The sequence below is a fragment of the Podarcis gaigeae genome (genome assembly GCF_964106915.1).
Source record: "Podarcis gaigeae genome assembly, chromosome: 10".
Taxonomy (NCBI): Eukaryota; Metazoa; Chordata; class Lepidosauria; order Squamata; family Lacertidae; genus Podarcis; species Podarcis gaigeae.
Window position 1 is genome coordinate 75,776,068 of NC_139686.1, and position 16,201 is coordinate 75,792,268.

The 16,201-nt window shown below is 46.3% G+C and overlaps 1 protein-coding gene across 6 annotated transcripts in view; it reads right to left on the reverse strand.

Annotated features, from left to right (window-relative positions):
* ITPR2 (inositol 1,4,5-trisphosphate receptor type 2) overlaps positions 1-16,201 on the reverse strand; it is a 322,485-nt gene that overhangs the window by 288,903 nt on the left and 17,381 nt on the right. For all 6 annotated transcript variants that reach the window (XR_014555821.1, XM_083701231.1, XM_083701230.1 and 3 more), the window contains exon 2: positions 7,440-7,510. Coding sequence is in view for 5 of the 6 variants with exons in the window: in XM_083701231.1 (XP_083557357.1) it covers positions 7,440-7,510 (71 nt within the window). In the remaining variant the exon portion in view is untranslated. The remainder of the gene's footprint in view (positions 1-7,439; positions 7,511-16,201) is intronic.

Consider the following 16,201-nt stretch of genomic DNA (forward strand, 5'->3'; position numbering starts at 1 on the left):
AGATTTTCTGCAGAAGTGATGAACCAGCAAAATGCAAGGAAATGTGTGGTGTAATTCAAACCATAAGGTTCCTGCCTTTGTAACTTATCCCAGCACTATAAAAAAAAAGCTCTAATAGACAAGTGGAGAAGACTCACGAACAGCAGGTGCAGACATTAGAAAACTCCAAACAGGCTTTGGAAAGCACAGCACAATGTGACATAGAAATTGGCAAGTCTTATAAAGCCTACTGACCACTTCCCCCTCCTTCTGATTCATGTGGGTGCAAATAATACTGCCACACACAGCCACACACAGCCTGCAACACATAGCAAGGGACTATGAAACACTGGGTAGGGACTATGAGACACTGTGCATCACTCCTTCCTGTTGAAGGTTGTGGCCAAGAAAGAGAGAAGAAAATACTATGGCTGTGCAGGTGGTGTCGTCAGGAAGGATTTGGCTTGTTGGATCATGGTCTCTGCTTCCTTGAGGAAAGACTTCTGGTGAAAGATGGGCTGCACCTCACAGTGGTTGGCAAGAATGGCTTTGCTAAAAGTCTCAAGATCAGGAGAGCTTTAAACTAGATCTTGAGGAGGGAGACAACATTACAAACAACAGAATAGCACCTGGCACTGGGGATAATAGCTTAATTGATGCACAGGAAACTGAGGCAGTGCTCCAGAAACCTGCTAAAGGGCAAGAAACTACAGGAAGGAAGCAACTGGAGGGAACGACTCGTGGTTTCAGTTGTCTCTACACAAATACACAGAGTGTGGGAAACAAGCAAGACGAATTGGAGCTTTTAGTACAGGATTGCAAATACGGCCTGGTAGGCATTACTGAAGCCTGGTGGGATGAGATCATGACTGGAATGTAGGAATTGAGGGGTATAACCTGTTTAAAAGAAATAGACAGGGAGGGAAACAAGAAACAGGAAGGAAGGAGGAGTAGCATTATATGTAAATAATGTGTACACTTGTGAAGAAATCCATGACCTGGAGCATGGAAAGCAGATTGAGAGTATATAGGTAAAACTTATAAGAGAGAGAAACAACAGGGACCTTTACTGTGGGTGTCTGCTATAGACTGCCAAGCCAAACTGAAGACTTGGATGATGCCTCACTAGAGCAGATTACCAAACATTCAAAAAGAAGAGATATAGTAGTCACTGGGGACTTCAACTTCCCCGATATCAGTTGGGACTCAAACTCTGCCAAGAATAGAAGGTCTGATAAATTCCTCTATTGCCTCATTGACAATTTTGTTTCCCAGAAGGTGGAGTAAACAACCAGGGGATCATCTGTCTTGGACCTGATCCTCACCAATAGGGAGGAACTGACCAATGAAGTGACAGCACTCGGAAACTTGGGAGGAAGTGATCATGTTCTCCTGGGTTTCACAATACAGAGGCAAGGGAAAACTGAACATAGCCTCTATCTTCACCCAAAAGGAAAACAACGCCCAACCTGGTGATAACAGAGTAAATGATGTAAGGAGGGAGCTGCAGCCCAGTTTAGGAAAGAGGTTGTAAATGAATTCAAATCTCCAGGGCCTGACGAGCTGCATCCCAGAGATTTCTCCATCCAGGCAAGCAAGAGGCATTATTGCAGTTCAAGGACAAATTCCAGCCATGCAAAAGCACCAGAAAAGGACATAAAGCAGAGGACAGTTTTGAGGCCTCAGACAGAGTGTAATGGACTGGCTGAATGCAAAGAAGTGGTCTGGAAAGGAAGCTCAGAGCCTGGGCATTAGTGGTGGGACGACAATAAGTGGTCAGAGGGCAAAGAGGGATCAGACTGGGAGGAGGAATTGTTGGAAGCCAAAGAGGCAACAGGGTTTAGTGAGCAGGAAGAAGCTGTGGCAGAGAGCAGTTCAGAATCAGAGGCTGGAGATGAGGGGGGCCAAGAGGCAAATATGAGACAGGCTGCTAAAGAAGCCTGGTGTTCTCCCCTTCCTTTCAGCTCAGCTCCCCTCTGGTTTCCGAGACCACAAAGTGAAATAAAGAGGGAATAGCAAAAAGAGACAACAAAGGAGTATCTGGTTGCTGGGGAAGGACCCAAAGGAGGAGGTCTTGGAGAGTGGAGAGAAGGTACGGATCTTCAGTCTTTGCAACTGCCTCATTGAAGCAAGACCTACTGGGAAGAGTTGCTGTGATAACTAGGCCTGCACTGTTTGGGTGACTTTGAATAAAGAGCTAACTTATTTGACAGTGGCTGTTTTATTGCTGGCCTGCTTCTGTCTCCGGCTCCTGACACAGAGAGACCCAAATGACTGAATCCCCCCGCCCTCCGCCCTGAGATTCCCTGTGCCTGACTTAACACCATCAGGACCACAGTGGGGTAGGGATAAAGGAAATGCACATTTGAGGCTCCGTGAGCCACAGTCAAACATACATAAGGGCATTTCCCTCACCATGCCACACCCTCTTGCCAACACCCGCAAGTGACTCCAATGTCAATTTCTAAGGTGAGGGTTAGAGTTACTTTTAATGGAAAACAGAACTTTGAGACAGAACTTTGGATAAGGAGTTTTTCACTCTGGGAAATTAAACACAAAAGCAAAAGGAACACATTTCCTCACAACTTCCCTGTGCCTTGGCAAACAATTCAGCGACATCAAGGGGTTAATCTGAGGCAGGTGATTTGGAATTTGGCATGTATTAAGTTCTCCTGTAGCCAAAAGCAATTGACAAGTTCAGCTTTGTTTAATGGAAAAATCAAAAACACCATGTTGAGCGACAAAACAGAAACATGAGCGTCAGTGCCCATCTTAGAAACAAAAGGGCAGCATGCATGAAACAACAGGGAAGGTGCACAGCCTGGGAGTCATTTTGGACTCACAGCTGTCCATGGAGGCGCAGGTAAATTCTGTGTCCAGGGCAGCTGTCTACCAGCTCCATCTGGTATGCAGGATGAGACCCTACCTACCCACAGACTGTCTCCCGCTTAGACTACTGCAATGCACTCTACGTGGGGCTACCTTGGAAGGTGACCCGGAAACTGCAACTAATCCAGAATGCGGCAGCTAGACTGGTAACTGGGAGTGGCCACCAAGACCACATAACATCAGTCTTGAAAGACCTACATTGGCTCCCAATACGCTTCAAAGTGTTGGTGTTGACCTTTAAAGCCCTAAATGGCCTCAGCCCAGTATACCTGAAGGAGCATCTCCACCCCCATCGTTCTACCTGGACACTGAAGTCCAGCGCCGAGGGCCTTCTGGCAGTTCCCTCGCTGCGAGAAGTGAGGTTACAGGGAACCAGGCAGAGGGCCTTCTCGGTAGTGGCGTCTGCCCTGTGGATCGCCCTCCCATCAGATGTCAATGAAATGAACTATCTGACTATCAGAACACATCTGAAGGAGGCCCTGTTTAAGGAAGTTTTTAATGTCTGGTGTTTTATTGTATTTTTAATATTTTGATGGAAGCTGCTCAGACAATTCCCATTATCTGCTCTCGGCTTTACGGAACAGGCTGCAGCTCAGTGGCAGTGCAGGCAAAAGGTCCCAGGTTAAAAAGCATCTCCAAGTAGGATAGAGAGCGTCTCCTGCCTGAAACCATGCTAATCAGTGTAGACAATATAAAACTAAATGCACCCGTGGTCTGACTCAGTATAAGGCACCTCTTAGGCTCCTGTCGGCTTTGCAGCTCAGCATCCATCTTGGAGCCATAAGTATGATCTTCCCATAGGCTTTGGTTATTAGTAGGCTTGATGGCGCATCTTGAAATGAAACTCAACCTGCACAGGAGCCAGGATGAAGGACAGAGAAGCTGCTGAATCCTCCTCCCATCTGATAATTTTGACACTGAATCAGCCCGTTCCCTGCCATGAGCTTGAGCTCTTGGTACAGCAAACTAAATATGACATAATAGGCATCACTGAAACCTGGTGGGTAAGGCCCACGACTGGAATGTAATAATGGAGGGTTACAATCTATTTCAGAGAAACAGACCAGACAAGAAAGGAGGAGGAGTGGCGTTATATGTCAGGGATGTGTATACCTGTGAAGAGATCCAAGATTTAGAACCTCAAAGCCAAAGTGAGAGCATTTGGGACAAAATTAAGGGAGAGATGAATAACAGGGACCTCACTGTGGGAGTTTACTATAGATCCCCAAGCCAAACGGAGGACATAGATGATGCCTTCCTGGAACAGATGGCCAAGCATGCAAAAGGAAGGGAGATAGTAGTAATGGGGGACTTCAATTACCCGGATATTTGCTGGATGTCAAACTCAGCCAAGAGCATAAGGTCAAACAGATTCCTCACTGGCCTTGCAGACAACTTCGTTGTCCAGAAAGTGGGAGAAGCAACAAGAGGAACAGCCATTTTAGATCTGGTCCTAACCAATGTTGATGACCTGGTTAGTGGGGTAGAAGTGGAAGGATCATTAGGCGCGATTGATCATGCTCTTCTGAAGTTTACTATACAGCGGAAAGGAGATCCCATGGACAGTAATATTAAAAGGAAAGGGAGTTCATGATGGCTGGGAGTTTGTTAAGAGAGAGATAGTAAAAGCACAACTTCAGGCAATACCAATGAGACGGAAACATGGAAGGTGCCTAAAGAAGCCGGGGTGGCTATCTAAAGAACTTTTAACTGAGTTAAGATTAAAAAAGGATGTGTACAAAAAATGGAAAAGGGGGGAAACCACCAAAGAGGAATTCAAACAAATAGCCAGCACGTGTAGACACAAAGTCAGAAAAGCTAAAGCACAGAATGAACTCAGGCTTGCTAGAGAGGTTAAAAGCAACAAAAAAAGGCTTTTATGGGTACGTTCGTAGCAAAAGGAAGAACAAAGAAACAGTGGGGTCACTCAGAGGAGAAGATGGTGAAATGCAAACAGGGGACACAGAAAGAGCTGAACTCCTCAATGCCTTCTTTGCCTCAGTCTTCTCCGATAAAGAAAACAATGCCCGACCTGAAGAATTTGGAGCAAATGATTCAGCATTGGAAACACAGCCCAGAATAACTAAGGAGATAGTACAAGAATACTTGGCTAGTTTAGATGTATTCAAGTCTCCAGGGCCAGATGAACTGCATCCAAGAGTATTAAAAGAACTGGCAGATGCGATCTCAGAACCACTGGCAGTCATCTTTGAGAATTCCTGGAGAACAGGCAAAGTCCCGGCAGACTGAAGGAGGGCAAATGTTGTCCCTATTTTCAAAAAGGGGAAAAGAGAGGACCCAAATAATTACCGCCCAGTCAGTCTGACATCAATACCAGGGAAGATTCTGGAGCAGATCATTAAGCAAACAGTCTGTGAGCACCTGGAAAGGAATGCTGTGATCACCAATAGTAAGCATGGATTTCTGAAAAATAAGTCATGTCAGACTAACCTGATCTCGTTTTTTGACAGAATTACAAGCCTGGTAGATGAAGGGAACGCAGTGGATGTAGCCTACCTTGATTTCAGCAAGGCATTTGACAAGGTGCCCCATGATATTCTTGTAAAGAAGCTGGTAAAATGCGGTCTTGACTATGCTACCACTCAGTGGATTTGTAACTGGCTGACTGACCGAACCCAAAGGGTGCTCATCAATGGTTCCTCTTCATCCTGGAGAAGAGTGACTAGTGGGGTGCCACAGGGTTCTGTCTTGGGCCCGGTCTTATTCAACATCTTTATCAACGACTTGGATTATGGATTAAAGGGCATCCTGATCAAATTTGCAGATGACACCAAACTGGGAGGGGTGGCTAACACCCCAGAGGACAGGATCACACTTCAAAACGACCTTGACAGATTAGAGAACTGGGCCAAAACAAACAAGATGAATTTTAATAGGGAGAAATGTAAAGTATTGCACTTGGGCAAAAAAAAATGAGAGGCACAAATACAAGATGGGTGACACCTGGCTTGAGAGCAGTACATGTGAAAAGGATCAAGGAGTCTTGGTTGACCACAAACTTGACATGAGCCAACAGTGTGACGCGGCAGCCAGCTAAAAAAGCCAATGCAATTCTGGGCTGCATCAATAGGAGTATTGCATCTAGATCAAGGGAAGTAATAGTGCCACTGTATTCTGCTCTGGTCAGACCTCACCTGGAGTACTGTGTCCGGTTCTGGGCACCACAGTTCAAGAAGGACACTGACAAACTGGAACGTGTCCAGAGGAGGGCAACCAAAATGGTCAAAGGCCTGGAAACGATGCCCTATGAGGAACGGCTAAGGGAGCTGGGCATGTTTAGCCTGGAGAAGAGGAGGTTAAGGGGTGATATGATAGCCATGTTCAAATATATAAAAGGATGTCACATAGAGGAGGGAGAAAGGTTGTTTTCTGCTGCTCCAGAGAAGCGGACACGGAGCAATGGTTCCAAACTACAAGAAAAAAGATTCCACCTAAACATTAGGAAGAACTTCCTGACAGTAAGAGCTGTTTGTCAGTGGAATTTGCTGCCAAGGAGTGTGGTGGAGTCTCCTTCTTTGGAAGTCTTTAAGCAGAGGCTTGACAACCATATGTCAGGAGTGCTCTGATGGTGTTTCCTGCTTGGCAGGGGGTTGGACTCAATGGCCCTTGTGGTCTCTTCCAACTCTATGATTCTATGATTCTATGATTCTATGTCTCGTCCAAATGGGCTTCCACCTGATCTGCCAGCCATGAGTAAAGTAGCTGCGGAAAGGGTAACATTCAGCATCCTGCTTCCACCTGCTCCTCTTTTAAAAACCTCCGGTTTTATAACTGTTCAGTACATCTAATACACAAGCCCACCACCTTAACATATAGTCACGACCTATCACACATGTCTTTGAACCTGTGGTTTTCTAGAGTAACGGAAGCCTGTACGTTTACCCACACTGTGTGCTTTAAGCTTGTTGTGTATTTGTTATAATACAATTTTTCAAAGCACAAGTGCAGTACTGGTACACACTGCAGAAATCTCCTGAGTCACCTAGTTCCTGTGGCATCTATCAACATATCAGTCTGATATGCCACTTAACTCTTTACTTCCCTGCTGCTGCACCACCACATTTGAGTTCCCGCTGCGCTCTGGAGGCTTCAGACTTCAGGCGGCTATTCCCGAAGCCTTCGGAGCACAGCGGGAACTCCTGCTGCGCTCCGAAGGCTTCGAGGATAGCCACCTAAAGCCTCCAGAGTGCAGCAGGATTTCCCGCTGTGCTCCGGAGGCTTCAGGCGGCTTCAGCGAAAGCAACGCGAAGCCTCCGGAGCGTGGCAGGAGCGCTCCCTCTGCGCTTCGGAGGCTTTGCGTTGCTATCGCTGAAGCTAAGGAGCCTGCATTCACTCCATAAGACGCACACACATTTCCCCTTAATTTTTGAAGGGGGAAAAGTGCGTCTTATAGAGCGAAAAATACGGTAACTGAGTCTGTGAAACTCACAAGTGCATAGAATATGACAAAACCCAAGATCTAACTTCAAAATATATAAGATATGTATCAACTTAGGCAAGAAGAGGATCCACTGTATTTCTACTTCTAAAATTAACTCTCAATTTCGTACCTCTGAATTTCTTAGGAGGATTGCAAAGATCACCTGCCTCTGGTTGAACCACGCATCTGTCATCCACCAGCCTAGAAGAAAAAGCATAATGCATAGACTTCATTATTATTTTCAAATTACTGAGTGAAGTCAACATATCCAAAGAATTTCCATTGAATTTTGATGCAAATCATGACACAATGCCGCAAAGAAAGAAGTATTCTCTCCAGGTCAACTTACTAATGCACGGTTCTGTCTAGAAACTTCAAGGCAAATAGTTTTACTCTTCATTGCAGAATAAATTTTGGCAAGCTTAGAAATGTTTAATAATTTTATGCTTTTACTTGACTTTAAACAGACAATGCTAGATTGTGGAACAAGCCCTATATTGGGTACAATATACAGTAAGATAAACTGTAATCCTGTACATTGGCTATCTATTTTACCAGCCAAACAGACAAACATCAGTGTTTTATACAGCGCTTTTTTCACGGGACACTCAAGGGTACACAGTACCGGCACCTCTTTTTTTTAAAAAAAAAAGTGTGGCACTTACTGTAACAACATCATGGTGAGTACGGACACCTATTTTTCTAGGGAAAAAAGCACTGGTTTTATATATACACATGGGGGCGGGGCGCCTAGCATGTATTAAGATCTCTTATAGCCCAAAGCAATTGCCAAGTTCAGCTTTGTTCAATGGAAAAATCCAAAACACCATGGTGAGCTACGAAACAGAAACATGAGTGTCAGAATTGGCATTATTTTCAGCTCTCCCCACAATATTATAATCTCAATTATTTCTGTTGCTCATAGCTCAAATTCTGCTCATGTGTTCATCATGAAATATTTTTTAATAGTCTAAAAAAGGATCATTTCCTTAGGGATCATAGAAACAATCCAATCTCTGGCAATAGAGATGCCATTTGTCTTTGAAGAACATTGCCAGCAGTGCTGAACACACTTTCAGATGGCACACTTGTTCCCGGGATAGGCAAAAACTTATTTGTAAGCTCCTTTAACATCAGGAAGGATGCCTCCATATGTCCACCATATCAGAAAGCATTCTTCATTGTCCACTGCTGGCATAGCCATATAGTCTGTGCGTTGTTTCTGCCCCAAAAGAAAGGTGTACACAACACAGTTGTCCCCCCTTTATTCTGAAGCAACTTGCAAGCCAAGAATTGGGGGGAGGGGGTTCCCTCCCACTTGTGGCAGCTTAGTGCAAGCAACTTGAGAGAGAGAGGGAGAGGGAGAGGGAGAGGGAGAGAGGCAGCAATAAAAGAAGTTCCTTGGAAGGGTAGTGCTACAGAGAGAGAAGCTCATCACTGGAACAAAGAAGCAAGTAATTTGGAAGGGAAAGGGTTAACACAGGGGGGGGAGGCAGGGGAGACTGTAGGAATGGTTTCTGAAAGATCTGTTTTTAGCTATTTGTATTGATAACACTTTCTCAATGAGGTAGTGTGAGGTGATTTTTTGCAGCAGCCTGTTCTACTTGAGGTGATAATCTGTTCTCAAAGAGGCAGTGATTTTAGAGGAGCAATTTTTTGCTCAGCCTGTTGTAGCTACTTGTTGTGGTAGCAGGGGAAAGCAAACCATTCTCAAATATTTTGCAGCAGCCTGCTGGCAGAGAAAAGATGAGTGAGGCAGCGTTAGCAAGGGCTGCACACACAGGAGGAAGTGTTGGCTTCCCGGTTCTTCCAACATTGTGCTTTTTGAACACCACGTACACAATTTGTGATATATTGCAAGGTCATTTTTTAAAAAAAAAAGTCATCACAATTTTATTTAAAAATTGGTATCAGACAATATATCAATTTATAGCACAGTCCTACACCCCACAATCCCTTCTGATGTCCACCAAAGATGCAGCTGGGGTGGCTGGGATGTAGTTAATGGATGAGACCCCCTCGTCCCACCTCAATAAATGACTTCCCCAAAGGTAGAGTCAATTGTTGCCTGGGAGTAGGCCCCAACAAACAGATTGTTTGGGCAGGTTCCGGGGGGCGGAGGGCAGATAGCACTGGGACACCCAATCTCAGTGATCATGGATAGGAGGAAGAGTTATGCTAAGACCAGACCATGTCGTTACTGAGGAGGCAGGTTTCGTTGTTGTTTGAGGACTATCCCTGCCTCCGGGTCTGGTCTTGACCGGATGGATACTGGAATCAACAAGGGAGACCCACATGACCTGAAGGTGCAATGCGAAGTCAGTGATGATGATTATTATTATTATTTAAAAGACATCTGAAGGCAGCCCTGTTCAGGGAAGTTTTTAATATTTAACGCTGTACTGTTTTAAACACTTGATTGGGAGCCGCCCAGAGTGGCTGAGGAAACTCAGCCAGATGGGCGGGGTATAAATAATAAATTATTAATTATTATTATTATTATTCATAAGACCACTGCTATCCAGAACTTGATTGCGGGTGGGGGACATGACCTGGCATGTGTAACAGAGACTTGGTTGGATGAAGCAGATGGGCCTGTTCTTGCTGCTGCTTGTCTACCAGGTTTCTCTAACAGAACCCTGGTCATATGGGCGGGGGGGGGGGGTGCAGTGATTTTTAGGAAGTCATTAGCTTGCACCAGGTGTCCTATTGGGAAGACCCAGTTTTCTAAGTGCATGTTTTGGAAGCTGGGCAATAAGGGCAGAACAGGATTCCTATTGGTGTACCAACCTCCCCCCACTGCTCCAAGGATTCCCTGCCTGAGCTGCTTCAGGTCGTGGCAGATGTTCTCCTGGAGATACCTAGTTTGGTTGTCCTAGGGCAGGGGTCGGCAACGTGTGGGCTATGGGCCGGATGCAGCCCACGAAGACTGTTTTACCAGCCCACGAGCCACCCCTGAACCAAGCCACCCACTTGGCGAGTCCACCTCGTGCTGCGCTAAACCAGTGCGGCGCAGGGACTCGCCGAGCAGTGCCGGAAATCACGTCTGTGCATGCACAGATACCAGAAATTGCATCTGCACATGTCCAGATACCGAAAATCGCTTCTGCACAGGTGCCATTTTCGGTGCCTGGGCATGCGCAGAAGCGATTTCCGGTGCCGTGGACATGCACAGATGTGATTTCCAGCATCGCGCTGCGCCAGTCCGGCCCACAAACAATCTCCGTGGGAGTGATCTGGCCCATGGCTGGTAAACCTTGCCAACCCCTGTCCTAAGGGATTTTAACATCCATGTCGGCACGACCTTACAAGGGGCCACTCGGGACTTCTTGGAAAGCATGGCTTCCATGGGGCTGTCGCTGAATAAGTTTGGCCCAACTCATAGTTGTGGACATGCCTTGGACCTGGTGTTTGCCTCTATAGATGTGGGTGATCTGACACTAAGTAAAAGTGAAACAAAAGAAGTGCCATGGTTAGATCACTTCCTGGTGCAACTGGACTTTTCTCCGACCCTTCCCCTCTGCAGGGAGGTGGGACCAATTCGGATGGTCCACCCCAGCCACTTAATGGATCCAAAATGGTTTCCAAAGAGTGGTAGGGGATGTTTTATCCCATGTTGATGGCTTTTCAGCTGATTCCCTGGTGGCCTGCTGGAATGCAGTTAACCAGGGCTATCGACTGTCTGGCTCCAAAGCGCCCTCTCTGATTGTATGGAACCCAGACAGCCTTGTGGTTTTCCCCAGAGCTGAGGGCGATGAAACGATCCTTGAGATGGCTAGAGTGCCGGTGGTGGAAAACACTCTGAATCAGACCAGACACAGGTTAGAGTCAAGCCTACCAAGTGGCGATAGCAATGGCAAGAGGACCTTCTTCACCGCCTCTACTGCATCTGCAGAAAATAGCAGCAGGAGACTCTTTCAGGTGGTTCACAATCTAAAGGAACCACCTTTGCCACCAGGGAGTGGTAAAGACCCCAAGATCTCCTGCAGTGATTTTGCAAAGTTTTTTACAGACAAAGTTGCTCAGATTTGGAAAGAAGTAGACTCCACCGTGGGAGCAGGGCCAGGGCAGGAGAGTGCTGGAGTCCTGTCTAGTCAAGTTGCATGGGATCAGTTCCAATCTGTTACCTCCGAGGATGTGGACAGGCTGCTTGGACGAGTGAAACCGACCACCTGTATCCTTGATCCTTGCCCATAAAAGCGAGCCAGGAAGGGCTGGGTGATGGGCTCTGCAGGGTGGTGAATGCTTCCCTCTGTGAGGGAACCTTCCCAGACCCGCTAAAAGAGGCAGTTATTAAACCGCTCCTTTAAAAAAACATCTCTTGACCCAGCTGATATGGCCAACTATCGCCCAGTCTCAAATCTTCCATTCTTGGGCAAGGTGACTGAGCAGGTGGTTGCTGAACAACTCCATGCCTGGAGGATGCGGACCATTTGGATCCCTTCCAATCAGGATTCAGGCCTCATCATCATGGAACTAAAACTGCCTTGGTCACGCAGGTCGATGATCTCTGGCAGGCTAGGGACAAGGGTGAAAGCTGTTTCCTAGTTCTGCTGGATCTCTCAGAGGCCTTTGATATCATCAACCATAACATCCTTCTGGACCGTCTAAAGGAGCTGGGGGCACTGTTATACAGTCGTTCCCCTCCTTCCTCCTGCACCGTGTCCAGAAAGTGGTGTTGTGGGATGAGTTTTCAGACCCCTGGGCTCTCACTTGTGGGGTGCCTCTATATGAGGCCACTGGGAGAGATCATCAGGGCTGGGTGTTCTTCAGTGTTCATGCGGATGATACCCAGCTCTACCTCTTCTAAATCGGAACCAGTAAAGGCGGTGAATGTCCTGTGTGAGTGGCTGGAGGTGGTTGGAGGATGGATAACAGCTAACAGATTGAGGTTAAATCCTAACAAGACAGAAGTATTGATTTGGAGGGACAGGGGGCAGGCAGCTGTGGAGGACTCCCTGGTCCTGAATGGGGTAACTGTGCCCCTGAAGGACCAGGTGTGCAGCCTGGGAGTCATTTTGGACTCACAGCTGTCCATGGAGGAGCAGGTCAATTCTGAGTCCAGGGCATCTGTCTGCCACCTCTATCTAGTACGCAGGCTGAGACCCTACCTGCCCGCAAACTGTCTCGCTTGAGTGGTGCATGCTCTGGTTATCTCCTGCTCGGACTACTGCAATGCACTCTACGTGGGGCTACCTTTGAAGGTGACCCAGAAACTACAACTAATCTAGAATGCGGCAGCTAGACTGGTGACTGGGAGCGGCCGCCGAGACTACATAACACCAGTCCTGAAACACATACATTGACTCCCAGTACGTTTCTGAGCACAATTCAAAGTGTTGGTGCTGACCTTTAAAGCCCTAAACGGCATCAGCCCAGTATACCTGAAGGAGCGTCTCCACCTCCTTTGTTCAGCCTGAGGACAATGAACTCTGCATTTCAGCTGTTATCTAACAAGAGTTGTAAATATAACAACAGTCACCCTACAACATCTAGCAATTCTCAAAAGGGAAGTTAAAGTAACAATAAGAATAAACATTTAACATAACATGTCAGTTGTCATGAGAAACTATTTGCATGTTAAGAAAGGGAAAATTTAGTAAACAGTGGAAACATTCATGCAGTGAGATCTATTCGTTTATAGAAACACTCCCAAAGGAAGTTACATGAATCCTTTCATCTATGACTTTTATAAGCACATTGGAGAAAGCATAATTAAGGTAGATTCACTACCAGTGAACAACTCTCTGAAAGCTCAAACACTGAACAATCAACAAAACTTTTCCACTTCCTAGCAAGCATAATGTCATTTTGGCAAATCTCTCTGAAATTTAAACCAGCAATTTATAACCTGCAGCTTGTAAATGAGTAGTGCTCTGGGGTGTCCTAATAGTTCCTTAGAGAAACACCCCTAGTTTCCGCATGAATAGGTTATTGTATTTTAGTGTTCTGTTGGAAGTCACCCAGAGTTGCTGAGTGGGGTATAAATAATAAATTATTATTATTATTATTATTATTATTATTATTAACACTCTCCCCTTATTATTCTAGGTCACAGACAGATTACAGAACTACTACATGAGGTTTTCCTATGGAGACTGAGCAGTAGTAAACAATCCAGAGAGCATTCTTCTAGCACAGGGGTCCTCAATCTAGCCTGCTAATTGCCAGAACCTGCCACTGTCTACAATATCCTGAAAAGTGAGGAGCGGCGGCAGTGGTGGCGGTGGCTAGTTCCAGCAGGCATGCGGCACGTGGCTCTGCAGAGTCCGCAGGTGGTGTGCAAGTTGGCTTCGGCGGTGATGGCAAAGACGCTGCACTTTGTCAAGATTCAGAACGTGCCTTACTTCCACGAGCTGCCCCTGAACGAGCAGCTGGTGCTGGTGCGCAGCTGCTGGGCTCCGCTGCTCATGCTGGGGCTGGCCCAGGACCGCGTGCACTTCGAGACGGTGGAGACCACAGAGCCCAGCATGCTGCACAGGATTTATTTTTGATAGACAAGCGGGCTAAAGAGGAGAGGCAGCAGCACCACCACCACCAAGTTGTGCTGCTGCACAAGACCCAGGAGAAGCTGGAGGCAGGGACCTGCAGCAACAGTAGCAGCAGCCTCAAGGGAACCATGCTCTTCAATCTGGGTAAGCGTGGGAAACTCGGGCTGGGCAGGAAAGAAGCGCGCGGATCTGCAGTGTGGGGAGTTGGGGCGACAAAGGGGCCATGGCTAGCACCCCACCCCATGTTGATTAAAATCGTTCTTCGTTTTAAATATTGTATTTCCCCCTGTTTTTTATGCACTACAAATAAAATATGTGCACAGGAATTTGTTCATATTTTTTTCAAACTATAGTTCACAGTATTTGAGGGACAGTGAACCAGCCCCCTGTTTAAAAAGTTTGAGGACCCCTGCTCTAGCATACATGCTGAAGGGGAAATGGAAGTTGCCAGAAATCAAAACTACATGGTGGAATTAGCGAGAAAATTTTCACCCATTTACATCCTCAAGAAAACACCTCCCACAGGAACCTGCTTCTGCACTGCTTTTCACAACTGAGGTTCTGCTTAATGTTCTGCCATCTTCAGAGATGCACTTGGTGGAAAGTGGGCCTTTGCAATATGATATAGGGCCTCCTGAGCAACAACTAGGGTTGCCAAACTTCCAGGGCTGACCTGAAATCTCCATGTTTGCCTGCCAGCTACCAGGAGCAAGGGGAAGGTTTCAATCTGCAGATGGGTGAAAGTACCTTTAAAAAAACTTTATTGAGAAGACTGTGTTGCAAGTTTCAACCCAACCCAATTTGCTGGCTGCAAATTATTGCAGACTCTCTAGGGGGTCTTCCTCTTCCTCTTCCACTTCTCTGTTCCCAATTAACTTCCATCTCCAGGACTCATAGGTTGGAGGAAGTGCAGAGGAAAAGGTACTGCGCTGGGCTCAAGTGGAACTTATGCGTGAACATGAGTACCTGGTGCGAGATATAAGGAAATGCAGAAGTGAGCAGAGCACATGAATTTGATTTGAACTGAATTTATAATGAATTGATTTTAGAATGCTGTATTATTTTACTGTTGCTAGCCACTCTGAACCCGGCTTCAGCTGGGGAGGGCAAGATATAAATAAAATGATGATGATGATGATGATGATGATGATGATGATGAAGGGCAGCAGCAAGAGCTAAGCCTTGCTATCTCTGCTTCCCGTAGCAAAACCCATATTTTATTCTTGAGTGAGTCCGAAGAGGTGAAAACAAAAATTGACCAAGGAAGAATGGAGTGCTGAGAGGCAAGATTTGATATGGTGCTGACTAATACTAAACTACCAACTGCCCACTAAGTGGACCCATACAAAGGAGAGAGTGAGTATTCAGGGATAATGTCAGCTCAAAAGTGTGTTGTGGGGATTGGGCTGTGTAATAGCTGATGGGAGCAGAAAGCCCAAACAGCTTCCAGCTGACATCGGGTACTGGTTCTTCATCTCTCTGGCCTAAAAAGCAAAGCCATGAACGGCTGGCAGTGGAACAAGTAAGTTGTCACTAGGCCAAACTCTTAACGTGAACGTTTTCAGTGTTTCTTAAGGAATTAGTACCCAGTACAAGTCTTGCAAAGGGACCTGGAATGCAGAAACAGGATGGAAAACAAGAGCTAGAAGGTAATGTGCTGGGAAAGCTTTGTATTTCAGTTAGTTTATTATAAGGTTTCCTTTCATTGTGTTCAGAGAAAATCCTCATTTCCCCCACTTCATTCACTGCTTAAACCTCACAGAAAGCCAGCCAATGCTATGGGTTCACTTAGGCAAAGAGGAGGCAACACTGTGGAAAGCCTATTCCCAAAGAGAAGCAGAATTTGTTTGGGTTTATACTGAGACCCAAATGCCCCTTCCAGGACCTTCTTATTCCCCAGCCCATTCATCATGGAAAGCACAACACAGCTGGCATCCAAGGTAGGTCATGGTTGCTGTCATTTCTCCCCCCCCCCCCCAACAAACACACATACCACACCACAGCAACCACCTCTTTTGCTCATCTGTCCCCACAAAAAGTGCCTTTTTCCTCCATCTTCCTCCTGCCTGCTGCATCCTCCCTATTGTTCTCACTCACTTCTGCTCCCACCATCGTCTCCAATCTGGGGCCATTCTCGCCCATCAATGGCATATTAAAAAAATGGTCAAACTTAAGGCATCAAGGTGGCAGCTGAGAGTGCTTGTGCCACTGCCATTGTTTTGGTGGTTTCGCTCTTGTGGTTTGCTTTATATTCTGTGGTTTATATTATACAGTAGAACCTCAGCTTACGGTTACCCTCAGGTAATGTAAACTTCGGGTTGTGAAAGCAGCAAACTCGGAAGTATTTTTCCGGGTTTCGCCGCTCGTGCATGCACAGAAGCGCTCTACATGCCACGTGCAT